Source organism: Myotis nattereri (assembly GCF_964212035.1).
Source record: "Myotis nattereri genome assembly, chromosome: 16".
NCBI lineage: Eukaryota > Metazoa > Chordata > Mammalia > Chiroptera > Vespertilionidae > Myotis > Myotis nattereri.
The window spans coordinates 48148332-48162249 of NC_138091.1; the positions used below are offsets into that span (position 1 = coordinate 48148332).

Here is a 13918-nt window from a genome sequence, read left to right on the forward strand (position 1 = left end):
TGGACTGCTAAGACACAGTCAATTCCCCAACTTTTATTTTGCTTGTTATTTTCTCCTGGTAACACCAAGGGAGCCAGGGCGATGGACGTATTGCCAAAAGCGGGGATGATCTATGACTGGCCTGCAGCTTTTAAAATAGCTACAGAGGTAGAAATAATAGCTCCAGAAACTCCCCACTCCCTATACTTGCCACTCCCCAAACGCATCAGCCACCAGACAGACTGAGATTTAAGTAAAAGAGCTTCAAATGTAGAAAGTTTTAGAAAAGCTTTCTTGATGAAAGATCATGATCTTTGTCCCTTTCATAAAGTGCGTGATTCTTTTGCTTAAAAAAAGGTATCACTAATACACATGTGATCATTAGGCCCTATCTCACACTTAACTGAAAAAATTATTTGTGGTCACCCTTTCCTACTTCTCATGTCAAACTGCTGAGAGATTTTGAAAACAGAGTTTAGCCACCTTTAGGGCGTGTGGGTGTTGTGTGTTAGAAAACCAAGGCGCTCTGGCCACAGGAAAGGCAGGAGCGGGGCCTACAGAGAGGGCAGGTGTGCTCAGTGGTGAGTGGCAGGTCAAAGGGAGAGAAGCGGGAAAGATGTGTCAAGAGCTGGAAGTGGGCATAAATGTGATGCTTTTTCATTCTGTAGACATTGGGTTCTGGAGAGATTTGCTGAACTATACCCTCTCTCTGTAACATTTCCTAGGCGTGCTGTGGTTCCAAAATTTGTCACCACCAGACAGTAAAGGGTTCAACAATGAAAAGTCAATATAAGAAAACAAAAGGAAAAAAAAAGAAAACAAAAGGATTAGAAGAACAAGTTCCTTTTCTTGAGATCTTTCCAACCTAATAGGAGAGAAATAAGATCTGTATATATGGAACTGGAGAAAAATGCTAAAAGTTGTGAAAGGGATGTGCCCTATGGAGGCCTTTGATTTTATTCTAAATGCCATGTTTGAAGCATTTAAGCAGGAGAGTAATGTGTCTTCTGTAAAAAGAATTATAAGGCAAGGTGGTTTGGTACAAATCATTTACTTAAGTGTTAAATGAATGCAAACATTTCAGGAATACTTGGGGTAGGGAAATCATTCTTGGATAACCCAAATTTTGAGAAGAGTCTTGAAATGGTAGGATTTTGATTTTTTCATAGAGGTAGATGGGACATCCTAATTGAGGGAGAAGCATGAATGAAGGTAGAAAAGGGGGTCTACAGCAGGGAAGACTGAAAGTGTGGATATAGCTAATATCAGACGTATGAAATAAAGTATTTCTCAAGCTTCACTTAATTCTTCACATTCTGCAATATTCACACACTAGGGTGGTTTGGTGGTTGACAGCATGAACACTAGAGTCACATGGACTGGATTTGATGCTGGCTCATCAGTTACTAGTTGCATGACCTTGGGCAAGTTACTTAACCTCTATGGCTTCAAGTCCTCTTGTAAAATGGGGATAATAATCGTATCTACCTCGAAGACTCCCTGGTAAGCATTTAGAACAGTACCTGGCACACAGAAAATACTCGGTAAACATCAGGGGTTTTTTGTTTTGTTTGAATCAGTTTCCTTTCTTTCTTTTGTTAAAATAAATCAGTTTTTTTAAGAAAACGGTGTCACGCCTTAGCCAGTTTGGCTCAGTGGATAGAGCTTCAGCCTGAGGACTGAAGGATCCCAGGTTCGATTCTGGTCAAGGGCACATGCCTGGGCTGTGGGCTTGATCCCCAGTGGGTGGTATGTAGGAGGCAGCCGATCAATGATTCTCTCTCATCATTGATGTTTCTATCTCTCTCTACCTCTTCCTTCCTCTCTGAAATCAATAAAGACATATATATTTAAAAAAAAGAAAACTGTGTCACTAACATATATGGAAAACCAGAATCACTTGCCACAAAAAGAAGGTAACTATGAAAAATAAAGATGATGAAACAGAGTAATCAATTCAATTTTGATCAGACTCTACTGTGAGTACTTGAGACAAAGATCTACCCTGTCTTTGTTCAAAACAGAAATCACCAAGAGTGTTCAACGACTAGCATTAAAATAAGTTTCAATCTTTCTTCTTGATATAATCAGGGAGATTGAAAAAGAACTAAAAAGAAAATAAATTTCTTGCCATGTGGATCAAGGTTTTTAAAAGGCCTGTGGGCCTCCTGGCACTTTGTATCCCACATTTTGGGAGATACTGAAAAAAGATAACACATGGTGGGACCACATGATGGGCATTCTGAATGGTCAACCATAAGGTTTGGATTTGAATAAACAGCAAACCACGTCATGCCCTTGAGCAAGGGAGGCTTGTGGTCGAAATGTTTTCAGGATATTAATGTAACAGCAATGTGTAAGATGAACCAGAACATAGAGAACTGGAGCTAGAAAGACCAGCTAAAAGACTTAATGTAATCGAATGGATTTGTCCCACATCCCCACTACCTTAAGGCCAACCTGATAGACTTTAGACAAATACCTGAGAGAAAAAATATGCAAAGAAAAAACATCCTGCCTTGGCAACTCAACAAAAAGCAACAGAAAAGCAGACATTTGCTTTCTTATTTTCAGCTTCCAGATCAGATGTATCTTTGATCAAGGCTGTTTGGAAGAATGAGACTGACAACAGGAAAGCCAGCTAAGGTCACAATTGTTCATTCCCCTAAGAGTGACACAGAAGTGATGAACTTTGGTTTCTTGGCCTTTTCAAGGTTGCTGATGATTTTCCAGTGTGGCTAGCTCACTCAACTCCCCATGCCAGGGGTCCCTGAGAATCTTTTTATCTTTTCTCCCAACAATGAGGCTCCATAAATTTTCTAGGGTGGGACAGGTACAACACAAACTCTGCTTTTATCCTTTCTCCCAAGAGTTGGTTATACTTCATTAGGCCTACAATTTCACAATCTATACCACCTGCAGCACATGTCAGAGAACAGCTGAGTGCTAAAGTTGTAAGAGGCAAAACATTAAGAGGAAAATGAACCCCTGGATGAGTGGAAATAGGTGACTGTGTTCTGCGGTTAACGCAGACCATTGTTCATTGTGAAGAGGATGGGAGAGCCTCAGATCTTCACGTGCACGCACCCTGCAGTCATCAGATCCCCTCATCTCTGGGTTACGGTAACTTGAGTCGTGCAGATGATTATCAGTCACCTGTAGACTCGATGACTCAATGTGTATGAAACTCAGAAGGGGTAAGCTACAGTAATTGAAAAGCCAACAGCTCACGTTTCTTTAGTAACACACTCATAAAAAAGGTTAGTCAAACCACAACAGTGTAACTGCTCCCAAACCTGCACGGAGCCTCTAGTCCAGCTTCTAGTCAAAATCATACCACACCTTTGAATGACTAATGATAGCAGCTTTAGGCTGAATTAGAGGTTTTGCTTCCAATGAAAATACAAATGGCAACAACAAGTCCTAAGTTTAGAAACCAAGGCTGCTTGGTTGGGCCATTCCCTACCGTTGATTCTTTTTTTTTTTTTTTGACCAATACAAAAGTTTATTTAACAAAAGTTCAATGTGAAAATGGACTGGATTCTATTTTTATATTGTAGTAAAACAGGTGCTATGGAGAGGGGACATGTGGGAGCAGTTGATTTCTCTGGTAACTATAGCCATTCTTCATACTCGTTCCAAGGCTTCTAACATGATGATACTATTTCCTCGTATTACCACCATCCCAATATTGTTCTGTTGCCCACCAGTTGCCATCTCCACACATTCATCTATCACAAGATTCATAAAGGGATCAAATCCCCGTAATATTCCTTGGACATGTCTGCCACCATTTAATTTCAATGACAACTTCTTGTCCATAAATTTTTTTAACTCGGGAGGGTGAGCTTTGCTCATGGTGGCCAAGCGAGCTCAAAGATGCTTCCAAACTGAATTTGGGGCCGCTCTGGCGCTCCGTTGATTCTTTTTTAAAATATATTTTTATTGATTTCAGAGAGGAAGGGAGAAGGATAGAGAGATGGAAACATCAATGATGAGAATCATTGATTGGCTGCTCCTGCACATCCCCTAATGGGAATGGAGCCTGCCCTTGAACAGAATCGGACCCCAGGACCCTTCAGTTTGTAGGCCAACGCTCTATTCACTGAGCCAAACCAGCTAGGGCAGTGGTTCTCAACCTTCTGGCCCTTTAAATACAGTTCCTCATGTTGTGACCCAACCATAAAATTATTTTCATTGCTACTTCATAACTGTAATGTTGCTATTGTTATAAATCGTAATGTAAATATCTGATATGCAGGATGGTCTTAGGCGACCCCTGTAAAAGGGTCATTCGACCGCCAAATGGGTCGCGACCCACAGGTTGAGAACGGCTGAGCTAGGGCCTGTAATTATTTTTAAAGGTGTTGATCCCTAATATTTAGGCTTTGGTAATACTACTAAGCAACCACCTGTCCTGAATTGCTGCAATGTGGCCAGGGTATATGATTGTTGGCTTCTAAGTGCCAACTTCAAAGTATAGAATCACAGCCTAAAGCTAAAAGGGACCTTCACTGAGCATGTGGATTCCATCCTCTGCCTTTAGGGTCAAGGTACAAGACCTACCACCCTAATCTGTTTACTTCTGGTCTTTATAATGCACAGTACCCAGCACTATGCCTTACATTGTAATACTAATAAGAATAGTTACTATTTATTGAGCCTCTACTATATATCCAGTGCTGTCCTAGGTACTTTACATATTGCCTCATTTTACCTAAGATGAATTATCATCGCTTAGACATATGAAGAACCTAAAGTGCAAACAGTCTGATTAACTTGTCGAGGTTGCTCAGTTGGTAAAATGGAGAACCAGGATGCAAACCCAGTATGTGTTTCAGAATTAACTGCTGTTTCCTGGTCGCTACCTTGCCCAAGGTGGCACAATCCCGGCACTGCTTTGTTCTCTAAGAACCAGCACCATGCATTCAAGAAATTTCTATGATGCAGAATTGTGATGTCTGCAAGGTGTTCAATGGAGTGTCTGGCATATGTAAGAACTCAATAAATGATAGATCTATCATCATCATCATCATAACCATCACACCATTTTAGGAGCTTTGAGGAATACACACATAATTGCAATCCATAGGAGATGCAGCATTTACACAGTTTCTTACAAATCAATATCCTTAATACTATGTGGTGAAACCAAGTATAGAGTAGCCAAGAGAGTGAAGAGAAAAATACAGACCACTTCTCAAATATGCCACACATAATACGGCACAAATATCAATCTATTCTTTTCTTTAAAGTTTTCTTACCATGGGAGGTGGTGGTAGTGATGGGAGGTGGTGGTAGTGATGGGAGGTGGTGGTAGTGATGGGAGGTGGTGGTAGTGATGGGAGGTGGTGGTAGTGATGGGAGGTGGTGGTAGTGATGGGAGGTGGTGGTAGTGATGGGAGGTGGTGGTAGTGATGGGAGGTGGTGGAGACAGACACATATATAACATAAAGCAGACGGTTAACCTTGCCTTGAGTGCAGAGGGAGAGCTCAGGAGAGTAGGGGAATGTAGACCATGTGTACCTTTAAGGGCAGATGTGAGGGTGGGCACTTCAGACAGAGCATGGGAAGAACATTACATGGAAGTAGAACAGTATAGAAGTGCGAGTACATTGTGGCTGAATGAAGGGAGTAGCTGGCTGAAGTAATAATATTAGAAAAGGTAAACTGGAGACAAAGTGTGGAAGGCTCAGACTGCCTGCATTGTTTGGATTTTATTCCAATGGGGAGCCATTGGAAGTTTTTTTTTTGAAGAGGGGGAAATGATTTAAACATTATAAAAATAACACAATTCCAATATTACCATCATCATGATGGGTAATGTGAAATATTCAGATTTGCTTTGTTTTTAAGTTTCTTCAAGTCACTTGAATGTATTGCTGCTACCTTCATACCATTTTCCATACGTATTATCACTTACTGCAAACATATATCCAAAAAGAAAAAAGGCAGGTTAAGTAGGGTAAATGGAATATCTGATGATGATTATGGCTCTAATCTCAATCTAAATAAGACTAAAGTGACTAACACTTCTTCCAGGAGGAGGAAGGCAGAGCGGAGCCACAGAATAAGAGGCAGGAAGGAGAGAGCACAGAGAGAGCTGTGGGGTGGCAGTGAGGAAACCTGAGCTGAAGACCACACGATTTTTTTTATGCAGAAGTCCTGTCCCCTGTGAAGTGCTGCTTGGATGTTGTCTGTCCTGATGGAGTCACCAGCGGGAGATAACTTCTTTTCTCAAGAAAACACACCATGCGGGGAGGATGAAGAGGGTAAAAGGGCCACATATATGGTGATGGAAGGAGAGTAGACTTTGGGTGGTGAGCACACAATGAAATAAGAAATGATGTATCACAGAATTATAAACTGGGAACGCATATAATGTATTAACCAATGTCACCCCAATAAATTCAGTAATAAAAAATGAGAACACACCCTTGAAGGAGAACGACTGCCCTTTTTCAGAGCTTTTCTTCCACGAGCTTCATGTCTAAACTCATCCCTGCCCACAGGCCCCGTGTCCCACACACGACACACACTGCTCTGGGTGCCCTTAGACTGCAGTACTTTCAGCTCTAGGTTCTGGCCCTGCTCTGTCACCTACCTCTCTGACCCCCTTTCCCTCCTTGGTAAAAGAACTTCACTGGCCGAAACCGGTTTGGCTCAGTGGATGGAGCGTCGGCCTGCGGACTGAGGGGTCCCAGGTTCGATTCCGGTCAAGGGCATGTACCTGGGTTGCGGGCACTTCCCCAGTGGGGGATGTGCAGGAGGCAGCTGATCGATGTTTCTCTCTCATCAGTGTTTCTAACTCTCTATCTCTCTCCCTTCTCTCTGTAAAAAATCAATAAAATATATATAAAAAAAAAAGAACTTCACTGGGTGGTTCCTCATGTCCCTTCAAGATCTAAAATGCTATGACTTAATACATATAGGAGCATGGATTCCAGCCTTTTGGGACAGGGTGGGAGAAGTTACTTTGTGCTTTTAGAAACAGGTATTAAAACTGCTGCTGTCACTCTGTTAACCAAAGCGGACAATTTCTCTTCAGTTACTTCACAGGGAGAATCGATGGTGTTTGCTGAAGTGTCAAAACCTCACTCATATGTTTACCGCAGGTGAGTGAGATATTTTTTCATGTTCATTTAGACATGAAAACTTCCTTTAATAAAATAATGCATAAAATAAAATAAGGAGATGCTATGGTCTGAATACCACATCTGTTTTTGGAAAAAGAATGAAAATCAGAAAAAGCAATATGCAGAAATGTCATCATTTCCCGCCTCCCCTCAGGAAAGAAATCTGGCCTCTATTTTGAGCCAAGTACTTGAAGATGGCCTAGTTAGAAGTATAGTCCAACAAGTTTATAATAGGAGAAAAAGATTCAGAGAAAGGACAATCCCTAAAAGGGTTGGGCACTAAAAGTAAAGTCTTCTTGTTCTTTGAAAAGAACAACTAAGAATAATTATTTTGATGATGGAAGATGCTGATTTCTAATGAATGCGTGTCAATTTATTTCCCATTTTAGAGAAAGTGATACAAATTTATTGGAGAATTAGGGAAAAATGATTTTATTTTTCTCCTATTGATGTAATTGCACTCTTACTCTTCAATAGTGTCATGGTTTTGTGTTTCTAAATGCATTTAAACTTAATCCAATAGGTCCCTCTTCCTCAGTTCGATTCTAATGGATGAGAAATGTTACCTACTGGTAATTATCTCTAGCCTGCTGGGAAAGTATCAGGCTGACCTGATTATATAATTTTACCCTTACCCTCATAGTTCAAGAGGGCAGGGAAGCCAAGGTATGTCTGAGTGCTGTGCAACTGTCAGCAAGGATTAAAGGGAGTGACTCATTCTTCCTTCACACTTTACCCACTGCCATTTCCCTGGCGGCTGATCTTTTCAGAAAACGGAGAGGAAATATAGGAGAGAGAAGAGAGGAGAGAAGAGGGGAGGAGGGAAACATTAGCCCCATATATTTTACATCACTTCATATCACATTGTCATAATGTTCCTTTTCCTGCCCCCCTTGATATTTTCTATCAAAAAGATTGATTCAGTTAAATGACTAAAAAGCTTATAAAAATATTTCTAAAAGGTTCAGGATATAAGGTAATGCTAGAAGATTAGAACAACGTTTAGACACAGGAATATCATGTGCGTGGCAGGAGCTTTATAACCATCTCATGATGAATGAATGGACAAAAAAGTGAATGAACAAGCAGTGATTTCTAAGTCAGATATATGACTGTTGAGCTAACACAGCTGTTTTATAGAATCTCAGATTCATCTTATTAAAAATACCCATAAAATATATGATATGGTTCCTAACATAAACACCATACCTATACAACCTTGAGAAAAGAGTTATATAAAGTCATTCATAAGAGCTTGATAAACACAAAGGGTATTCATAATTGCTACCTTTTCTAACTCATCTCACAGACTTGGAGAATGCTAGAGCTGGGAGGGACCTTTCTGATCACTTCATCACCTATTAGGTCTCCTCATTTCACAGATGAGTAAACAGAGGCCCAGAAAGGTTACATGATTTGTCTAAACACACAAACAGTTAAGAAATGACTGAGCTAGAATCAGAACCTGGGTCTTTTGGCTTCTAATCCAGGGTTCTTCCTACTGCACTATACCACAATTTACCAAAAAAACTTCCCCCAATTATTTGGGTGCCCTGAAGCTCTGCAGTTACTACACCTCAGTGCAAATTAAGAGCTAACTCTACTGGGTTTCCTGATTCCACAAAGAGAGAATGTGATGGGTTCAGAAGATGAAAGAAATCAACCTACAAGATCAGTATTTCTCATGAGTCTGGAAATGGAGGCATGAAAATCCTCTGGTCACAATGGTAACAAACAAATGGAACATCAATCCCTGATGCAACGAGTAAAATGGCATGGACCTGGACATATGAAACATGTGGGTTTTTGTTGGTTTGTTTATGTTAATCCTCACCCAAAGATATTTTTCCATTGATCTCAAGAGAGAGTGGAAATGAGGAGGAGAGAGAAACATTGATGTGAGAGAGACACATCGATTGGTTGTCTCCCACATATGCCCCGACCAGGGCCAGGGATTGAAACTGCAACCGAGGTACATGCCCTTGACTGGAACTGAACCTGTGACTCTTCAGTCCAAGAGCTGACACTCTATCCACTGAGCAAAACTGACCAGGGTAAAATATGTGTTTTTAAATCCATGAAAATACCAAAGCAACTTTTATTATATTAGGTAGGGCTATGGCTCAACAATAGGTGTGGGGTAGCTATAAGAACTAGGTACTTTCTCTCATATTTTAGTTCTCTTAGACCAAAATGCATTGACCATAACTGAATTTAAATTAAGGCACTTTACATTTTTTTCTTGCCCATTTCCCCCCATGAACCTCCCCACATCAGCTAGAGTCAAAACTTCCCCGAATTAAATTATGCTCATGGCATAGAATAACAATCAAAGCTTTCTTCTGTACTCCAGTCACAACTTCTTCATATAAGCAAAGCTCAAAAGAGATATGAGCAACATCTTAAAATAATATCTTGGCATCACAATTGGTCCACTGTGCCTAACTCCATATGGAAGTCACTACATACCCCCTGACATCTTTCACCAAGGAGAGGAAAGATGGTAAGGAGGAAGGGGGTCTCTCTGAACTAAAATGCAACAACTATAGTCTGACAAAATTTATTCTTAAAGTGACTAAAAGGGTGCAAACACTTTTCAGCTAATCAAAATAAGTAAGCATAAATATCAAGTTAGGTAATTTTGAAATATATGGGTTCTTTCATTATACCTCTATAATTCACATAAAATGTCAGCCTGTAAGAAATTATCTAGACCAGAATAAATTAACAAGATTTAAAAAGCAGATAGGCACTTAATATCTGTAAAAGCTATTGAAAAGAATAAAGACAAAAGGACTGGAATGAGACATCAACAGCAACAGCAGCTTTGGAAAAACAGACTGACAGATTCTAAAATATCATTGGTGTCGAGCGAGGTCTATTTTCATGTGATAACTATTTTTGTTCAATAGCACTTTCAATTTATAGCAAAACTGATACATTTAATTCAGCTGCCTACTTCACAAATACAAATCTATTTTAAATATCATGGTCATGTTTATGTAAGCATCTGGGACAGTTCAGCAAAATATCTCTGCCCTTCAGCAGTCCTAATACTTTAATGGACATAATTATTTCTTAGTCATCTCCTTATGTTGTATTTTTTGACAATGTGAAAAACAATGGCATAAAAATTAACTCCAGTAAGATAAATGACTAAATAAAATCTTATTATTTAAATCTATGTTTTCCCAAACACTTTCTCTTAAAGCCAATTATGAATCAAATTCAAGAAAATATGGCAATACGTTTTAGAGCATGAAAAAAGTTTTGAGCATGATAACGGAACCAACTTGTAAAATATAATTACAAAAGATTACAAAAAATGTTATCTTGAACATCTTACTTGCACAAACTCATGCAACATATGTCACTCAGAATAAAGAGGAAGGAATAGCATTTTAAACACCAACTCCATTTAGGAAATTGGATACCAAATACTCCCATCTTCAGTTGTGAAGATTCTTTAGTTAAAATATTTTATTCTATTTGCTCTAGTTCTCAAAATGAATCACAAAAAATAAACGTGAGCAATGGAAAACCAATAACCTATTTGAACAGAAATTAAGTTAGGAAGGGCCTGTGTAATAAGCGTCCTATGTTATCGCATTCAAACTCTCTGCCGACAGCAGCAGGAAGAGGGCTTTCTTCTTACCGATGAACTTCTGAGGCATGGAGCTTTTTCGCTTGGCCACATTGCTGGCTAATCTGTCCAGAACCAGGGCTCTCTCACTCCCCATCTCTGCTTTGAGGTGTCTTGCCTCCGCACTTGCTGGTTTGGGAAAATGTAAAAAGAAGAGGGGGAAAAATTGGTAAATGGGGAAGAACAACAAATAAACTGGAAGAAAAAATGTCAGATATCTGGTACATCATCTTTTGTTACCGGTTATTATTGCTCAGATTCCTGCCTGGGGGACCTGCTGTGGTCAGTGAAGACAGCAACAGGGCACATTCAAATCTTGCAGTCCTTCTGCTGAGATGGAAAAGCCCAACCCATCCCCAAATAGTACCTTCATTAGCAAGAGGAAGTATTAAATAAACAGAATGGACGTGGTTGGTTGCAAAAAGATAGAGAGATCTTCTAACCTCCGATCAGCCTTCTTTCTGATTCTGAGTAACTGCGTGTGACACCTGCAGACTGATATAATTCTTCTTAACAACTTTGGAAAAAAAAAAAGTATGGTGCCCCAGATTTACTGCTCTGTTTATGTTAATAGCACTTTTGAAAATAGATACTCTTACCCAGACAGCAAGAAATCTACTCAGTGATTTGTGTATTGAAATTGTGAGTGGTTTTTTTCTTTCTTTCTTTTTTTCCCCCCAGCATGCTTCTTTCAGTTCCTATCTTTTAAAATTCTATTTCTCTGGGCTCTGCATTATCTGTTTCATATGCTCTTCACATTTAAAAATGGTCTCGGTTAAAATTTCCCTGAGCAACACGTCTGTCTTGAAATTAAAGAGCAATTTGTATAATGCATCTTTATTACATTTCTAATGAAAAAATGTGAATAAAAATTGCCTAAGAAAGTGATCTAATTGTTAATCCACGAACAGACCTTCCAGTGGTGTAGGCCTGTGGTTCCCAGATGTGCCACCGATTATGAGCATGTAAGACACACCTATGCACAGGCTCCACTTTCAGATCAATTAAATCAGGATCTCTGGTGTAGGGGCCTAGGCAACAGATTTGTAAAGGTCTCCAAATTATTTTAAAATGCAGCCAGAATTGAGAACCACTAGAAGAATATCTAATCAACTAAACAGTTAGTGGGAATAAATATAGTATAATTTACTCTTGTACAGCAAGCAGTCCCCTGTAAGAGTTCATGCTTAAAGTTCAGAGATACAAGCTGCTCTAAATATAGGGCTTTAAACTTTAACACATGATGCTACTAAACCCAAGCTAGAGACCAGCAAACTTTTTTTGTAAAGGGCCAGAGAGTAAATATTTTAAACTTTAATGGGACACATATTGGCTATGTTCCATACTCTCTTTGGTTTTTAAAACTCAGCCCACCACCCTTTAAAAATGTAAAAACCTCTGTACACAATCAGGCTGCTGGCTACATTTGGTCTGAGGGTCACAGTTTGCTCACTTCTGCCCTAAGCAAATATACTGTAATACTACAAACAGTTCTCTCTGTTTCATTGTAAGCATTTCAGGAGGTCCTAATTAAAATGAAGGATCCATACATTTCCAATGTCTTTAAGGAAAAAGGAATTGGTTTTAGTTACATGATGAGAGTAAAAGGCAAGTGATAATTGCAGAATAGATCCACCCCCCCCCCACCCCCGCAACTATATACATAGACTTAGGAACTGTCAGTGCTTGTTCTGAAGTTGAAGAGTTTGTTGAGTGAAGAGTTTTTAATATACGGAAATAATGTCACCAATTCTATGATCTCTCAGTGAGAGAACACCGGTCACCTATGCAGTAAATGAGACAGAGGAAGACTTCCAGGGCAAGACTATCAAGTATGGTCAGGGCAAAAGAGCGAAAGCCAAATTAGAAAAAGAGAAGTCAAAGCATTAAATATTTTTTCATTTTTTTATTGGCATGTTTTTGATTTTTTTAAAAAACACTACACCAATCATTACACAATAAGTTATAAACTCAGGATTTTTAAAAATCAGAAATAAAATGGAATCTGGCTCCAGAAATGATTAAGAAAATGATAATAATGGTCATACTTACTATAGTTTGTGAGTCTCTTATAAAAAATATAATTCTATGTTCTAAAAAAATAAATCCCACCCTCCAGTTTAAGCTATTAACAATACTATTTGTGTAATGAAAACAGTAAGGTCAGAGTAAGAGGCTTGCAACTTTGGGGTTAGTGGTGAGGTATTGCAACTTTGACAGCCATTGTAAACAACTGGCACTTTAGTGACAGGACACTGCTATTGAGTGAAGTGTATCAAATTCTGTCCAGCACAGGAGTAAGTTTAAATGACCAAACAGGAAACTATTATATATATATTATTTCCTTTCACACAAACCACCACCAGATGTGGTAGTACTCAGAGCAGAGAGATGAAAGACAAAGGCCTGGGATTTGAAATAAGTTCCTGAGGCTGTTAGAAGGAGGCTTTTTCTCAGAAGCATCAGAGAGGCAAAACTTGTGCTTTGACTGGGAACATTCATTCTGGTTTGAGCACCTTTGAGAGGATTAAATCCAGGTAAGGCTCCCCCCACACCCTGTATTTATTATAAAAAAGATTTAAAGTGAAATTAGAATGAAGAACAGTACTTTGGGAATTTTTAACTTTATCCCCATTTTACCACTATTCTTATTAGTCTCTTCAGTCACTATTCTCATGGCCCTGTCCTTACCCAGAGGTAAGGCCGTTTAGTCCCAGGACTTTCCCCAAGCAATCTGCTGCCAGTCTAGTTTCCCCTCTTGTCTCTCAGTAGCCACTGTCTACGTTTTACCAAAGTCACTATCAATTACCACAGCAGTTGTCTGAGGACACATACTCAATATCCTCTATATTTGGGAGGATGCCAAAGCGGGGATACATTGACCTAAATAACGTAATTAGGGCATGTCACTAAATGGCAACGCTCTGAGATAACATCACCTTTTTATCCCTGGTTACGCACCAAGCTTGTCTTGACAGTTATTTCTAGATAAATCATACCCTGTAAATCAGTGACCAAATGACTCATGTTTTTAAAACATGAAATTCTGGAGGTTATGGATAGACAGATAATTTGAGGCATAGGTGGAGACTTTCCCATTTCCATAATTCTGGTTAGATTGAAAGAAATCCTCTGAAACTAAACCAGAGGGCTTCTTCCA

The 13918-nt window shown here is 39.3% G+C and overlaps 2 protein-coding genes across 2 annotated transcripts in view; both read right to left on the reverse strand.

Annotated features, from left to right (window-relative positions):
- The window catches only part of IKZF3 (IKAROS family zinc finger 3), a gene marked incomplete at its 5' end in the record, with an annotated part of 78477 nt that overhangs the window by 2338 nt on the left and 62221 nt on the right, over positions 1-13918 (reverse strand). The window contains 1 exon segment of the mRNA XM_081109813.1: positions 10771-10887. Coding sequence (XP_080965939.1) covers positions 10771-10887 — 117 coding nt within the window.
- Positions 3481-3890, reverse strand: LOC308532374 (small nuclear ribonucleoprotein G). The gene has a single exon (XM_081109814.1). The coding sequence runs from the start codon at positions 3835-3837 to the stop codon at positions 3607-3609; it is 231 nt and encodes a 76-aa protein (XP_080965940.1). The 5' UTR covers positions 3838-3890; the 3' UTR covers positions 3481-3606.